At 38.5% G+C, this 18,103-nt stretch overlaps 1 protein-coding gene across 2 annotated transcripts in view; it reads left to right on the forward strand.

The window, feature by feature from the left end:
* dscamb (Down syndrome cell adhesion molecule b) overlaps positions 1–18,103 on the forward strand; it is a 173,110-nt gene that overhangs the window by 38,775 nt on the left and 116,232 nt on the right. For both annotated transcript variants that reach the window (XM_056241621.1, XM_056241622.1), the window contains exon 3: positions 232–378. In XM_056241621.1, coding sequence (XP_056097596.1) covers positions 232–378 — 147 coding nt within the window. The remainder of the gene's footprint in view (positions 1–231; positions 379–18,103) is intronic.

Raw genomic sequence — 18,103 nt, forward strand, 5'->3', positions numbered from 1 at the left:
ACAGAATATAATTATGATATTTAGCCTTTAGACAGAACCTGATTTCACCAAATGCAACATGTTTCTGGATCAACCAATCAGATTTGAGAGACAAGTTTACAGTTTATGTCTTTATGTTTACTGTTTATATGCGAAATCAGGACGTGGATAGGTTTCTTAGAGTTCACACTTTCAGTTAGTATGTTGAATTTGTAAGAACAACACTGAGTAATGACCCTGTTTTCTGTACAGTATTCCGGGAGCCGTACACAGTGCGTGTGGCCGATCAGAGAGTCATGCGGGGGAATACGGCCGTCTTCAAGTGCATTATCCCGGCCTCAGTAGAGGAGTACGTCAGTGTTGTATCATGGGAGAAAGACACAGTCTCACTTGTCTCAGGTAGGGCTGATCTCTCACATTGCTTTCGATTGAGACTTTCGCAGGGCAACACGAAAGGCAATGAAAACATCAATATCACTGCCTTTCTTTTGCACATTTTTTTAGTTCATAGTTCACCTTCTAGCATAAATGTTGTGTCTCAATCGCCCAACGTTGAAACAAAATGGGTCGCTCAGCATGTTCATTTTGATCTGCCTCAGCTTTTTTTTCGAAATAGTTGAGTTTGCTTCACGGTTTCTGTTTGTTTCAACCCTTCGATTGGCTGGTACCCTCTTTTGCTGGATGTGTCACGAATGGCAGCATTTAGGAAAGTTCAAGTGTGGTTTGTGGCTTTAGACATGTAAAAGCTACTGTAAAAGTTGATCCAAGTACATTCACGAGTCATTCGGAGCCCTAAGATTCAAAGAATCTGGCCATGGACGTCTTGTGAGCTTTGAAAAATCCATTCCCTCACCAATCAATGTACATCACCAGTTATAACTAGCTGACGACATCTCCATGGTAACAGTCTGGTCGGTGGAATATGGAATACTATGCATGATATTCCTCATACCTTTGTGAATGGTTCTGTAATTACATGGTGAGTTTCATTTGTAAGGATGAATAACTGTTTTATCTGACGTGGTCGCAGCACATGCCGATATCGAACCGTGTGCAAGATGTCAGAAGCATTAAACCTATCCGACGCTCATCCCTCGCTAAATATTTAATGACGAAGGCCCTCTGACGCGAGGCTGAAAGCTCTCTGGCATGTGAGGCTGAACAATTGTTTACTCTTGCAGAGAAATGGGCTTTGTGACATATACAATGAGATTTTCTAGGCTGGGATGTGTCTGGGCTTCTTTCCTTTTTTATTTTTCATCAAGCAGGTTTTGTGAATATTTATTGTTGTTGATGTGGTCAGCCTTAAGAAACACAGTAGCATGCTTTTAGGTTAGTCAAAGCAAATTTGGAGCATGTATTTCATAGAACGGGAACAAATGTACAGCCCGTAATCAATCCGGCTGTAATCTCTGGGAGACTCTACAGGATTTACATTTAATGGCTTTGGCTTGATGTGGCTTTTTTGGTAACACTTTAATTCTGATGATCCCCAAAAGACATTCTACTGACTATAAATAACTTTGCAACTTATTCTACTAGTACTAACCCTTCCAGTCTACTAATACTCAACTAATATTAGTCAACTAATAACTCTAATAAGAGTTAGTTGGCATAGTTGCAACTAGAGTTGTCAAAAGTACCGACTTCGGTACAGAGTACCAAATTTGAAAAATGTAACGATAATAACATTTCACTCCGGCATTTAGAGATTCTTAAACACCTCTGTTTCGCTCAACATATACGTCTCTGATTGGCTACAATGATCAACAATGACATCTTTGACAAATATATGTTGAGCGCATGAACAAAACGGCCAATCAGAGACATGCATGTTGAGCGCATGAGCAAAACGGCCAATCAGAGACATGCATGTTGAGCGCATGAGCAAAACGGCCAATCAGAGACACGCATGTTGATCGCGTGAACACAATGGCCAATCAGAGATGTTTAACCCTCTGGGGACGGATTGGGCGCTACCGCCAAAAATGGCATACTTATACAAATGTGTAAATAACTATTAATGATAGAGAGGTGCGGTCTTTTTTACCGTCTTCCTCAGATTCCGCTGAAAACAGTGATAACTTACCCGGCTTGTAAATATACACTCTTCCTTGTTGCGCAATACCACTATGTAAAAGGCCAATGGAATCGATGTTGTTTGGCAGATTCCGCGAACAACAACCAATGGAAAAATTGCCGATGGAGAAATATTTTTCTTACCAATCAGAGGAAGGTTACCATGACGTTTCTAACAAATCAGAGGACTCTGTAGCGTTGCAAGGGGTGGTACTATATAGTTAGGGATATGACGCAAACAGCGTTGAATGGAGAGAAGGAGAGAGAGCGAACGGAGGCTTACGGAGCGGATTATCAGAGAAATATGAGAGAGAGACAGAACAATTATAATATATTTATATATACAATTATAGCATTATTTATTGTTTTAGCACTTTTATGATGGCAAGCAGTAAACAATTTACGGTGGAACAAGCTCTGGAACATTTACTGGAGAGTGACGAGGAGAAAGCATTGCTTAGAAAATTCTAAGCATTCCTAAGAAAAACGCCTGGGACTATTTGTTACATTTTTCATTGTTCTTTACACATTTTATTTAACAATTACACATGTGATGTGTGATTTTCAGAAATAAATGACAAAAATCTAATTTCCGTTTTTGAACTTCTCTAGTTTATTGTAAATTTTTCACTCATACTTCCTTTATAAACACATTACATGCATTCTTATGTTAGCTTAGGGTCTTCTGAATCCATAGATACCAAACACATAGTGTTCCATCTCCATTACATATGGTTTATAAGGCCAAATGTAAAAATAGAGAAAACGGACCAAAAAGAGCTTAGTCCCCAGAGGGTTAAGAATCCGTTCAACAGCGCTAGAGGGAAATGCTGGTATCTTCACATTTTTAAATTTCAGAACCGACTTGGTATGAAGTCTGTACTTTTTGACAACTCTTTTTGCAAAGGTTCCTTATAGTTAGTAGAATGTCTAAAGTGGACCATCGAAATGAAGTGTAACCAAATAGTATATAGTATAAAAATAGAGTGTAAAGATGTCAGATGAGGCTAAATGTGTTAACATTTTAGGAGGAACGCTATGCAAAAATACTATATTATATATAAAACTATGCGATATAAAATACTAGATACATTAATTTGCGTAATTTAACCTAGCATAGCCTACCTTGTCCACATTTGATGAGAAATTAATTTCAATTGGCTTAAAAAACGGCTTGTCCTTTTACAGCATATTCACATTATAAACAGCTGGCATTGAAGACCTAAATATCATTTTCATACACAATAATCCATACTCAAAATCCAGCTGTAGTAAATCAGTGCCATCAGTCGCACACACTCTCGAAGCTCAGACGATACTTCAGTCGCTTTGGCCGGATCATTTGCAAATGAATCGTTCAGGTTACCAAAATACTTTTATTATAAATAATTAAAATGATAAAGAACCACGGTCTCAATACTTTAAAAAGTTATTTGTTGGCAGTTGTAGGCATGGCAACCTTTCTAAGATCTTGCCAATAGTAATTTAATGCCAGATATGATAGATTTGTATAAGAAGTGTAGATAGTGGGATGTGTCTAGATGATCTTGGGTGTGAACTTGACCTTCAGCCTGCATGTCCCAAAAGACCAGTGAATGCTGGTCATGTTTCAGTCCTTCCCAATGCACTGCAAACTCTTCGAGATCTGCCACTGTCCCTGTGTGAAATGATCCAGTCAGTTCCTGATGGATACAGCCAAGTCAAACCTACATTTCTTATTCATTGCACATCCCTCTTTACACAGACATACATCATATTGGGGCAGAAAAATGGGTTATGAAAGAATGGGTCCAAATGACATTTTGATTTCTTATCCTAGCAGCTTTGTTAATGTTACTTCACCAGATGTAATGGGATGTGGACACCCATTTTGGACTTAAAAATTGCTATAACAAACCTTAAAAACATAATAGACAGTTTCAACCTTGAACTCAAACAATGTCTATCAGTGTCTACTTTTCTACACACATTTGCACACTGTGTAGGTTTGAAACTTACTTCACGACCGTTAAAAAGTATGTTCTGTATGATTGTGTGTTGTATGAGTGTAATCCGGACGTACTACATTCGCCATGTTACTGCGAAATGGGGATTCACAAATCGTCTCCCTTGGCCTCATGGGATTTTTCCAATACTATGTATTCGGACATACTACTCTATTGGCGTACTATTTTTTGCATACTAAATATTAGGGAAGTGTTCAATTTCGGACACAGCGCATGTATTTGTATTGGTTTTGATTAAGCACTGACACTTGTATTTTTTTTAGATTAAAGTAGTTTCAAAATGTGATTTTAATGAGGCATTTGAGTTAACTTGTACAAACCAAAATGAATCATATTTTGCTAATTCGGTATTCCGAAATCCCTTAGTAATCATTTTAAAAATGTTAAATCTGCGTACGATACTGTGCGTCTGAGCAGGGCGATCGTGCTGTTAGCATGAAGCGCTCAGTCTCTCTTCTCTTGTCTGCTTAGCATAAATCAGTGTTCGGGAGTGGACGCGCGAGCTTTTCCGGCCCTATAATTCCGGCTAACGCTAGAGATTGTCCCCGCAAAATCACAGAGAAGATGAAATGCATGATTACAGAGTGGGACTTGTCTTAATTAATGAACTGTGATTGAAAATATAATTACAATATGAATTACCTCTCAAAATAAAGACTGTTCCCTAGTCATTTGAAGCGAGGGCCTGTTTTAAATGTGAATGAACGGGGCCTAATGATTCTCTAACTTACCATTAACCTGTCATGCATTTTAAAACAGACCTTTCTGTGCGCGCTTTCAAATTCATGGCCGTGGATCCGTCCCCTCCCGGCTTTTGATAAACAATTGACAGCTCTAATAAAGAGATGAAAGGCTGTGCAGGTGAAAGGGCCCGTGTGTGTGTGTGTGTGTGTTTGTGAGTGTATCTTCCTCTTTGAGTGTCCAGAGCACAGAACAGGTCCTGATGCACCTTGCAGGCTGTTTTTTGTGTGTGTGTATTTCAGGGGTTTGACTACTGAATATTGATGGTGGCCGTTTTCCTTTTGTCATCTTGTCTGTATGAGGGCCTTTTATCCGTTGGCTCACCCATTTGATCTGGTTTTAGTGACTGAAGGGATGCAAAAAAAAAGAAGCATATAGTTAAAGTCAACATGAAATAAAGCCTTTTTATTTGTCATAATACACTTATGGCCCGTACACACCAGGACGAATATCGGCGCGCGCTATTCGTCAGTGTTTTTCAACACGTTTTTTGTGTTCACACCCAAGCGATTTTCGCTGACGATGAGCCGAGTGAACATGCAAATTCATTCCCTGACATTAGATGGCGCTTAATGTAAAACAGAAATAGTCCTATGTTGTAGTCGCTGTCGCGTTTGTCAAATAGTTCTTTATGTTCCGACACCAACGAGACCAGCAGCTCTACATTCATCTGGCCTTGCCTCTTCCTCGTCTTATTTCTTCCCGGCAGTGTAGACGCTACTTGGCGTATATCTTCTTCGCCGTTACGTATGTGTGCTCGGCAAGACCGTTTTGTGTTTGAGCGCCCCCAAGTTGTGTTTTACTGTAAGGCCGTGTGTCCACCAAAGCGTTTTTCCACGCGCCTGTCGTATTTTTTCAATTGTTTTCAATGGGAGCGCCGCGTTTTTTAAACGTAACGAGGCGCTGAGCGTTTTTTTCACGCTGAAGCGCCGAGCGCCCGGCGTTTTTTACTGGTCGTCGAGAGTTGAAAATTTTTCAACTTTGGATAAAACTGATAAAGCTCATCACTGTCACTTTTTACCCAGCTGTCCAATCACAGTGGAGGAGGGGCGGGGCTTAAGGCCCGTTCACACCAAGCACGATAACTATAAAGATAACGATAAAGATATAATTTTAAAAATCGTTCTCCATATAAAAGAATAACAGAGTTCACACCACAACTATAACGATAAAGATATGAGGAACGATATCGTTGGGATCACTTTCAGAACGATTTTTTTGATTTTTTTCAGCTGTCGAACGATAAAACACTGACAGCCAATCAGAATCCATTCTAATTTAAAGGTCTACTTTGAAACCGCAGCGCGGGCGCGCCCGTGCCTAGAATAAAAAGACAGTTATCAGTCGTTGGTGTGGACGCATATATAGTTATCTTTATCGTTATTTTTATAGTTATCGTGCTTGGTGTGAACGGGCCTTAATACCACACCGACCAACTGTCACAACATTCTTTCTGTACAACGACATCAACCAGCAGAGCTAACCGAACAAAATGGATGAAAAATTAAGTTTTAGTATGAAACAAATTATCTGCGAAATCAGTTACAAGTAAACTGTGCTGCGGATATTCTGTATCATAGCAACGACGCGTCTCAACTGAAAAAACACTGCGCTGCCAAAACGCTCTCAAGCGCCCACAGCAAGGTGTTTTCAGCAGAGCGTCTAGCGTTTTCAGCTGGCTAAAAACGCTTTGGTGGACACACGGCCTAACTTCAGAAGCTCCAGACACGTGAGCAAAAGCGCCAATATCATTGGTCGGATAGTTTTTGACGCAGTGCGTCAAACCAAAAAAACGAACCCGAGGCGTTTTAAAAAAAAAATGATGCTTTTACGCCTGGTGTTTTTCGTGTCGGTGTGCACACTCACATTGGCGCCCTTTGTTTAGTCACGAGGCGTTAAACGTCGGCGAATATCGCGCGCGAAATTCATCCCGGTGTGAACAGGCCTTAACACTACCAGTCAAAAGTTTTGGATCTGTAAGATTTTTAATGTTTTTGAAAGAAGTCTCTTTTGCTCACCAAGGCTGCATTTATTTGATTAAAAATATAAAAATGAAAATAAAAAACTGTAATATTGTTAAATATTATGATAATTTAAAATAATTGTTTTCTATTTTTATTTATTTAAAAAATGTAATTTATTCCTGTGATCAAAGCTGCATTTTCATCATCATTACTCCAGTCTTCAGTCACATGATCCTTCAGAAATCACTCTAATATGATGATTTGATGCTCAAGAAACATTCATTATTATTATCAATGTTGAAAACAGTGTAATTTTTTTTCAGGATTCTTTGATGAATAGAAAGTTCAGAAGAACAGCATTTATTTGAAATAGAAGTTTTGTGACATTATAAATCTCTTTACTGTCACTTTTGATCAATTGAATTCGTCCTTGGTGAATAAAAGTATTGATTTCTTATATTTCTTTCCCCTAAAAAATAAAATAAAAATTGTTACTGACCCCAAAGTTTTGAACGGTAGTGTTTAATGGCAAGGGCGTAGATTTGGTTTGAACATTGGGGGGGTTGAAGTTTGGGTATGCCTCCTGATATTGTGATCATGGTATAAATAATGGGGGGGTTGTAATGCATAGATTTAAATATTGGTGGGTTATATCCCCCCCCATCCCCCCCACAAATTACGCCCCTGTTTAATGGTACAAAAGCTTCCTATTTCAGATAAATGCTGTTCTCTTGAACATCAAGGAATCTGAAATAAAACTGTTTTCATCATTGATAATAATCATAAATGTTTCTTGAGCATCAAATCATCATATTAGAGTGATTTCTGAAGGATCATGTGACCCTGAAGACTGGAGTAATGACGCTGAAAATTCAGCTTTGATCACAGGAATAAATTACACTTTACTATATATTAACATAGAAAACAGCTGTTTAAAATTTTGATAATATTTCACAATATTACTGTTTTTTTGTTGGTATTTTTAATCAAATAAATGCAGCAGAAGAGACTTCTTTTAAAAACATTAAAAATCTTACCGATCCAAAACTTTTGATTGGTAGTGTACGTTACTCAAAAAAAAAAAAAAAAAAATCATTAAAATGTAAAAACTTGCTTTCCTTTTCTGATGACACCGAGCCCTCAGTTTGTAGCCCCTCCCCTCTCACCACTTGTCATATGTGTCATCGTGTACATGAAAGATCGCTCAGAAACGGACAGCCCCTTTAATAATACACTATACGCATCGTGTTGCATTCGTGCTAAACTTTGGACCCTCTGTCATTTTTTACAGCGCTTTTGCCTTCGGCTTTTCTCATTACGGTTTGCTTCATGGCCGCAGAAGTGTCCCTCTCTCATGGCTGACATTCACTGACATTTGTCAAACCATTAAGCTCAATTCACTTTCCCTTCCGGCACAGTTCGAGGGGAAATCGCAGCCACATGCGCTTTACTCATTTAATGGTTTGTTTCTAATAGGAATTCGCTGTAAATATTGAGAGTTTGCATTCGCTAATGCATTGATGAGTTCATCTTTTAAGGTGCCGTCGTGGATTGGCGCTAACTGGAAAACGAATGAATCATTTCAGCCTTGGTACTTTAATGTGTCAGTGCTTTAGTCAGTGGGAACACGTTCAAGATGAACCAGTCATTGAACACAATTGCTTAAATTTGTGGGAAATTACTATTCTAATGTTTATTTAAAAATGGTTTAGGCATTTTTTTAAAGCATTCATGACATGTATGTATATATATATACATCTCTGTCTGAAATGATCTGTTTTAATGATCCTCCTTTAAAGCTTGTTTGTAAACTTCTTCCATTTGTCCGTTTGCCGACCGAATCAAACACGTGGAGTGTGTCAGAAACTGTTGCTAGGGAGGTTCTTATACTGGCAGACATTTCTTATTATGGCTTAAGTCAGTGTCTATGGACGTTTTTTCATCCATTTTACTGTCTACAGTTGAAAATGTTTATTACTACATTATTGCATTATATATTACCATTTGAGGTATTATTCATGTCCATCGCCCTTTAGGTCTAAGAATGACAAATAGTAATAGTGATACTTACTTCAGCAAGCACTACTAATACATGAAATGTCCACCACACCCTTATATTTAAACCAAATATGATATTGACAACAGGTTATTATAACCTCCAACCCATAAACATGGTGATATGAAACACTAAACATTTTTCTTGCTTAATATTTTCATCTTGTTTTCCAGTACGAATATCGTAACATTCTTAAATCAAAATACATTAACTTGCAAAATTATGCAAGATCCTAAGTCTTGGTTTTCTGAAAAAGGCATACAAATGAAGTGAGTTTATGCTTATCGAGTCAAGTCACCTTAATGTATATAGTGCTTTATACAATACAGATTGTTTTCAACCCATTGTTCAGCTGAAGTCAGTCCAGTGTTGAGTGTTCATTTTAATAACTAAAGATCATCAAATATGAAATGAGTTCAATTCATCTATAAGGCCGCCCTGGAGAAAACAGTGATGTCCTCGTCCAGCTCTTCCAATAGTGTCAGTGCAGTCAAGTCAATAATATTGGTGAATATTAAGTGTCCCCAAATAAGCAAGGCAGAGTCAACAGTGGCAGGGAACGCAAACTCCATCAGGTGATAGAAATGAAGATTTAAAAAAAAACCTTAGGAGAAAGTCGGGTGGACCAACAGTAGAGGCTTTCGCACCGGAGGAACCTTTGGTTCCTAGAACTATTGGCAGAAAGTCCAAAGTCTTAAAGTCCCCCTGTAGTCAATCATTTGATCCCTTAAAACTCATCTTTGATCACTAAAATTACATATTTAAAAGGTTTTTCCTTCAAAATTCACGCCTTAAAATATCTTGAATGTAACTCGACACCCTTGCATCATTTAGTATACGTGGTTCTATGAATATGCAAATGAGCCCCGCCTCCACTCACTCACAGCGGCTCAGAGATCCACTGGTTGACGATCACACGTTGATCTGATTGGTTACAAGGTAGTTTGTGACGTCAGAAACACCAGCGATTTCAAACCGTGTTTTTGAGACTGTCTTTGGTTCAGAAAATACTCAGCAACGCTGTCGACTTACGAATTTATACATGATGTGTCTTAAAGCACATTAAAAACACCACATAGACATATAAACAACATTAAAAGCTGGATTTTCACCACAGGGGGACTTTAGGGGCTTTCGCACCAGATTAACCTTTTCATAGTTCCTAGAACTAATGGCGGAAGTACCCGGATTTTGGCGTATTCGCACCGCAGGAACTGGGAACGATTTAGTTCTAGGAACTCCTTTTGGAGAAACTAATTGAGCTTCTACTTCAGAGTCGGTCTAAACCAGCACTATAGGAACTACCAGTGACGTTAGTGTTCGCTGATTGGCCGAACGCACGCGAAACACCAGCAGCCGCCATTTTTTAAAAAGTTGTGTAAACACACGGATTATAGCCTTTATATTAACTCTACGAACATTGAAAACAGTGACAGATGAACATCTTAACCTTTACGCTGAGGAGAAAATCCAGCACAACTTTGAGGGGACCAAGAGAAACATGATCATGTATTTCTGCTCAGCGTGACACTGGACATCAACCACACGGCATACGCTAATAACTTTTCATTACTGTCTACTTTATATGTATAACAGTTATAGCTAATAACGTATTGGACAGGACTGTTAGATAGTTCGTAAACTAATGAAGACGGAGAATGTGAGCGCTGGCGTTCTCAGCGCCGTCAAAATAAAAGTCACAACAAGAGCGGCTCACGTCACTTCAGAGCTCCTACTGGCGGTGCGAATGCAACCAGAGAAACGTTCCTAAAGGAACCATTAGTTCTCAGGGAAACACACTGGTGGCTAGCTCCTAAAACTGCCCGGTGCGAAAGCCCATGGTGTGATTATGATTCCAGGCTGCATCAGAAGGCTTTGATATAATTGAGAATATCATTCAGAATATCTTCATCCAGTTCCTTCTGCTTGAAGATTGGATTCATCATGCCAGTATTGAGACGAAGCTGGCCATTGCAGTGTCCAATCTGTGTCGGGATCTCGAGGTCTTTGCTGAGGATCTGTGCCGATGGCTGTCGCGCCGACGAGGTCTTCACAGGAAAATCTGAAAATAGGGGTCAGAAAAATAAACTTGTTTTCAGCTTGAATTAGGTTTTCTTTTTCTGCCCCCACGGGGAGATATTTGTTCTTAAGCGTAAACTGACCACTTTGATACATTTCCAGAAAGCAAGACTTAATGTCTTCTGTCATTATTGCTACTATGTGAAGTAAATGTATCACATTTACTTTAGAATGTTTAGTACTGGAAAGCAAGACGAAAATACTAAGTAAGAACATGTTGTTTTTGCAGTGAAGTACCTAAAGCAAAAATCACAGTAAAAGTTAGGGGTGTAACAATATATCGTGATTCGTGTCACAATATATTGCAATAAAAAAAAAAATGCGACAATATGTATCCTGGATAGTTTACCCACAATAAAAATCACTGTGTGAGAAAATAATTCCCGTTTTCAGATATTGCCAGCTTCAGAATCCTATTGTCCTGTGCGTTGGGTTATCGGCACCAAGTCAAAGCCTATTCATTTACACACGCACTTCAAATTTAGCATTTTAATCAACAGTACATTTTTTGTTTGTTAACCTTTTATCATATGTCTTGGAGTATCACAATAATATCGTATGGTGGGTTCAGTATCGTGACATGTATCGTTACACTTTCAGATCACTTCCTCCATGAATCAGTGGCATGGACTCCTCTGGGCGACTGGCGCTCCTTATACAATATATAAAAAGAGCGGAGGGGCGGTCAGACATGTTGAAACCCAGCGCCATGTTTGAGTGAGTGTGGCTGGGGCCAGAGACGGTGTGTGTGTGTGTGTGATGCTGGGAGCCTGCAGATAGTGCATTCTCATTAGAACAAACCCACACTCCTTTCATCTTTCTCGAGCCTGCAGATTAAGTTGGAGATGGTAAACCATCGGGCTTACAGGCTGAAGCTAGAGGAGAAAGATAAATGTAAGCCTTTCTCTCTCTCTCTCTGTGCTCTACCTTGTCTGTGTGTGTACAGCAAATGTTCTACGCAGTGTGGACGTCTCACTGCTGTTGGAGCGATGCGACGCGTTCTCACGGCTTTAACCCTCTTCACAGCTTTCTTTACTTATGTTTTAACAGAGCCACTGTTATGAAATATATTTGTATTGTTTCCCCCATTTTAAAATACTAGTAAAGACAATAAAACGAAACTTACGCTATACACTAATTGGCTGCTTCCCCTTCACTGTCGGCAGCCGTTAAAACTGAGCGTTCACATGTCTCAGAGTTTGTTCAATCACAGAGTTTGACTCCAACAAGAACGCATTAACTCGTACTTTAAACGCGCCGTAAGTCATTTTGGATCTGCAAAATGCATAAATGTAAATATTGAACCCAGCAGCAAAATTGCAGTGCATTAGCAGACGCAGCAGCAAACGACGGGCCATTTAATTAAAGTGTTCATGGAAAAAATAATAAATATATATATATACTGTATATACAGTATATAGGTGAAATCTCTGTGAACTCTCACTATTCAATTCAATTCACATTGATTTGTATGAAAAATGCAAAAAGTCCACATTACAATTTAGAGAGATCTGTTATCAGAGGTGACTGTGTCCAAGTTATGTATTTCAGATATACAAATCACACAGTAACTATACAGGAAGTATATGCATAAATATGTATAAATGATGCGCTTCGTTATTATTATCTTTGTCTTGTGTTCCAATAAAAATGCATTAAATCCATCCTTAAAACTGAGAGACAAACTTGCTTGGGGCGTTGAGATTCAGACACTACACGCTAATTCTTCCTGGGTAAACCTGAACTGTATTTAGTGACAGAAAGGAAATAAAATGTCACTTTTGGTTCAGTGTTACTTGTACAAAAACAGTGTGTTTTTTTGCACTATAAGTGAAAATAGCAGTATGAATAGTAGTTAGATGCTATTTATACTAACTTGGTGCTATTTGCCCCTTCAGTGTATTATAAAACCGTATACATATTCAGTGTAAATGATTATATTTATTTAAAATCATTAATGGATACTGCTTTATTAGGACATTACGTGTCCCTGTTCCTAAAGCCTAACTTTAACACTAATAAATAAAAATACTAATAAACACTTTATTCACACTATTAACCCCTTAGGGACTTTATTTATTTATTTATTTGAAATAAAAACCTGTCCGAGCTGATATGCGATTGGAAATGGGAGAAATGGTGTAAAAATGTCGGATTTGAACTCGTTTGGTCGTGTCAAAAGCTGACGCCACCCGCCTTACTCTCCACGCCCCTGATCCCGTTATCACTGGGATTTCTTCCGCAATGTTTCTTTCTCAAACAGACAACGGCGGGTGGAGTTACTGTAAATAACCTCTGCCAACAAGACCGGCTATTTGCACTTGGTGTAAATAGACACTACGATAAATTATTCCTCATCATATCCCAGTTTGACCTCCTGTAAACACTGGGGCTCTTTCAAAACATTGCTCTCATTGTTTGTGGCCCATCTTGGTGATTTCCGGCTTAATAATAGTGAGTTTTGGATGAACAACGAAGCCTCGGGTTCGTTCGGAAACATTATATTTGGTGTTATTTTAACTATTTGTACTGGAAAATAAACACAGATCTGATTAAGAATATGATTTCCGCAGTTTCACGTACTTCACTTTTCTATGTATCCATTTCTGGGATATGTCCTTCCGTCGGATGCTGTATGTTGTAAGCAAATTGGGTCACGACTGAAGAAGAAATCACAATCCTCTCCAAAGCATCACACCAAAGGCCAGCTCACTTCAGCGGGAAAACTAGATTTCATTTTTAAATCTAATTTGTCATATCATTGTTTGGTCCAGATGAAGTGTACTTGCAGCAGTAATTGTGACGAGCTCTACGCGTATCGCTTACAAAAATAAAAAACTAAGGCGTACAATTTTGCTCCACGTGCCTTTTAAAACCCCTGCTTTCAACGCTCAAAATACGTCAGAGAGAGAGAGAGAAGGAAAAAGAAAGAAGGATATAGTGTAGAGGAGGGAAAAAAGGACCTAGGAAATCAATAGCTATGTACATTAATCACACAGCTGCCACTGAGAATTATGGGAGCATAAGCTGAAGGATGCATTTGTGCATTTGCAGCATGAGTGCTGGTGAACGTTTAGGGAATACAGAGAGAGAGAGAGAAAGAGAGAGAGGTTTTCTGATGTCTCCTTTAAGGGTGCCATGTACCCAAAGAACTGGTTTAAGGCTTGGTTTTTATTTCATAGTAGACACCAAACTCTGTTCATTTCACATACTGTACACTGAAAATACAGTGTCATTTATTTAAAGTTCATTTTTATATCGGCCTAATCAAAAATCATGTTTCAGACCTGTATAGTATTCGCCTTGTTCAGTTTGGCAAAAAAAGTTAACTATATAAAATATTAAGAGAAACAATGTTGTGTAAATAATATTTCTCGCTTGACACCAGTGTTAATTTGCAGAACATATACTGGCCAACTTTACTGACTTCAGAAATGATTTTGGGTTTCATTAAGATTGATTGATTGATTGATTGATTGATTGATTGATTGATTGATTCATTGATTCATTCATTCATTGATTCATTGAGTGATTAATTGATTGATTCATTGATTGATTCATTGATTCATTCATTCATTGATTCATTGAGTGATTGATTGATTCATTGACTGACACCAGGCTACATAACAGAAATGATGATGGATATTTTAAAAAAGACATTCACAATAAATATTAAGGTTTTTTAAAAGAGAATATTTATATTTAACATATATTCTAAGCGTGATTTCTTCGCTATTGATTAATGTAGTTCGCTAAATTGTGCATTTTACTAACTGGATTAATATATGTAGGGCAAATGTTAACAACTTAAAAAAATGTTTTGATGTTGAAACTGTAGTTCCCAGCATGCATTGCATGGGGATTGAAATTGTGTCTCTTGAAGTGTTCTTGACAACTCTTTCTTTCATCCAGACATACTACTTTTGTCACATACTGTTTTTCGCCTACTACTGTATATAGTATAAAGTATGCGATTTCAGATTCAGCCTGTCTTTGCTGCTTATGAGCAGACTTTGAATTTAGCATGCTAATTTGTGATATTGCAACGCTTTTTTACAGTTTATGGTCTTTACGATGAATATTATTTTTGCTTTATTAAATAAAAAGTTAAATATAATATTAGAAAATGTTGCCATCAACAATTTTTTTAAGTCGGTCCTACGTAAAAAATACAACTGTACAGATAAAACGAATATCTTAGATAGAACACCAAATTTAAAGGTTTGTTTCAATATTAAAAAACTTTCTCCTATTAGTTATCATGGTAACACTTCACAATAAGGTTTCATTAGTTACCATTAGTTAATTATATTAGTTCATAGGAACTAAAAATGAACTGCACATGTACAGCATTTATTAAGTAAGAGATAATGTACATCCAGCCGGGTGTTATAGCAGAATAAACCCGGACGGGGTGATCAGGATTGCATCAGCCGGCCCCGAGGGGGTTTATTCTGCTATAACACCCGGCTGGATGTGCATTATCCCGCTTATTACACGGACACTTGCCACAAAAGTAAATAATTAGACATGAAATATTGATCTGAGTCTAAATATTTGATTAGCTCTTTAAATGCAAAGCTTGTGGCTGGTGGTCACTTACATGGCTTTCAGCAATCATTTGCTATCGACCAATCAGAATCAAGCATTCCACAGAGCCGTGTAATAATCTTTGTTAATGTTCATTTCAAAACCTACTAATACATTACTTAAATCAAAAATTGCATTTGTCAAACATTAGTTAATGCACTGTGAAGCAACATGAACAAACAACGAACAGCTGTATTTTTTTTATAAACAAAGATGAACAAATACAAAAACAAATGTATAGCTCATTAACTAAACGAAACCTTATTGTAAAGTGTTATTGTTATCACCTTACTCAAATAAATCAGCCATTTTTAGGTTAATTCCCTGAAAAGTGCACTCGGAAATGCACGTTATAGAGATATCTAGGAATGCGAAGGAGATAACCCTGGATTAATCCCTCTTACGTCCCTGTTTACTGATAAATAAGAGCAATATGGTGGCGATTAGGCAGTTTAGGATGAATATGATTACCGACCGGTCTGCTCAGGCCACTGGGGACCGAGCGAGACTTAATCTTTAATAAGCGCTGATGGCTTGGTTACTGTCTGATGCTATGCTGCCGCTTGGCTCCGCTCCCCAGAACGGGACTTCTCCCGAGCTTATGGATAACACCACGCTCTGGACCCCGGCCAGGGCATAAAATGGCAGCGCTCCAAATGGCAGATTAGTAATAAGTGTGGCGTGAGCTAATTACGGGCGGAACAACCAATTAATTTCAGTTTATAAACGCCTGTAGATTTGGCCTGGTTTTTTTTACCCCAGGTGCCCTGGATTGGGGTCTGCCCCGCCCCGTTGCTGGAGGAGGTTGGTGGCAGGTGGTGGAGATCTTCCATATGTTCAGATGCACAGGTGGAGCTTCGAGGGTCTGCGGTGCTTTTAAAGGCACTCGAAACAAGGCGTTCTTGAACAAAAGACTTATTCGTGCTGTCAAATATTATGTGATCATTTATGTTTATTCTATGAATTTAGTGATCAAGGCCATGTCATTACTAATGAATAGAAACATTTACACTTCTTTCCTCTCAAATCATGGATTTTCTACCAAGAGTGTGTGAATGCACTGTGCTAATATATATATATATATATATGAATAAACATCTGATAAGCATAGTATAATGTGATCATTTTAGTTCACTTTTCAAATAAATGTTGTTATTATACAGCACACATTACTGATTACCTTTTTATAGCCTATTTTATATTTGAATGATTTGTAAATCATGCCACAATCAAGATTTTTCTGTTTTAAATTGCAAAAACTATTAAGCTCAAATTAGAATAAAGATGCCAGTTGTCAGTACCGTACACACTGTAAAGTTTCAGGAGTGACAACCGCATTTAAAAGCGGGATTATCCTTCCATGTGTGCACTTATAAGCGCTTTTAGGATTGTTTTTTTAAGCTTGGCTCATACAGCAATCGAGTTTATGGAGTTATCAAAGTGTACCGGTCGCGATATTTCGGCCTTGACTTCGGCACAAAGCATTTCCATTTATTATTTGTACCGGCTTGTTCTTGTTCGCCGATTTGCTAAAAAGATCTGGCAACACGAGTCAGTCTCGTACCGCTTTCCCTGTGATTTCATATACAAAATCTGCATTTTAGCATGCATCAGAGATGTATCTCTCGTCTATCATCACAGCCCGTTCTCATCCTTTGCCGTCATACATGTGACGCTTTGGACATTTCGTCGAAATCTTACGCACATGGCATCCTTTAGCGTCAATATGAGACGCGGAACCCAAGGCGTCATAACCGTACCCTACCCCAGACCTAAACCTACCCATAACAGTGCGTGTTATATTGACACTAAAGGATGCCATGTGCGTAAGATTTCGACGAAATGTCATATGGCGTCACCTATATGACGCCAAAGGATGAGAATGCGTTAGTCATCATCTCTCACATCTCTCATCGTAAGGCATGAACATCTAGATGGGTTTGGTTCCGTACACACACCACGCAGAATGTTTGTAAATGCGGTTGTCACTTCCATAAATGACTGAACTGTGTGCGAACAGAACAGGATTATAAAAGGTGAATGACAACTGAATTCAGCTGCAGTGTGTACGTGACCAAAGTCGATACAGAGCTTTTCACTCATTAGAAAAGGGACACCGGAACATATACAATGCCTACTTCTTAAAGGTGCAGTATGTAATATTGTTTTTGGAGTTGTTTCCCCGCCCCCTCCGGCTCAGACTCAACGCTTACGCTGGATGCCGGATTGAGGACACGCATCAGGAACAAGCGGAGTTGACAATAGGAGGTGACGAGCCTTACAATAGCCACATTTCTGGTACCCTTCAACTTTTGAAATAAAAATACGCCCAATGGAAACACGTCATTTTCGCAAAAACTCCCATATATAGCAAAAAAAAAATTTACACTCGCATGAGGTTGTTTTTCGGGCATTTCGAAAAAGGAATATTTCGCAAAACTGCAATGGAAACAGTTTTTGCGCATTTACAGTTCACCTGGTGTAGACGGTGCGGTGTGTTTGGACAGAAGACGAGACAGAGTTCTTCATTATTAAACTCGTAAAAGACAAAAGTGTTACAGGAATACTGGATTCTAAACCACAAAGAAATGCCAAAATCAAGAGCTTGA

The sequence above is a fragment of the Rhinichthys klamathensis genome, unplaced genomic scaffold (assembly GCF_029890125.1).
Source record: "Rhinichthys klamathensis goyatoka isolate OS25496 unplaced genomic scaffold, OSU_Roscu_1.1 h1tg000657l_1, whole genome shotgun sequence".
NCBI lineage: Eukaryota > Metazoa > Chordata > Actinopteri > Cypriniformes > Leuciscidae > Rhinichthys > Rhinichthys klamathensis.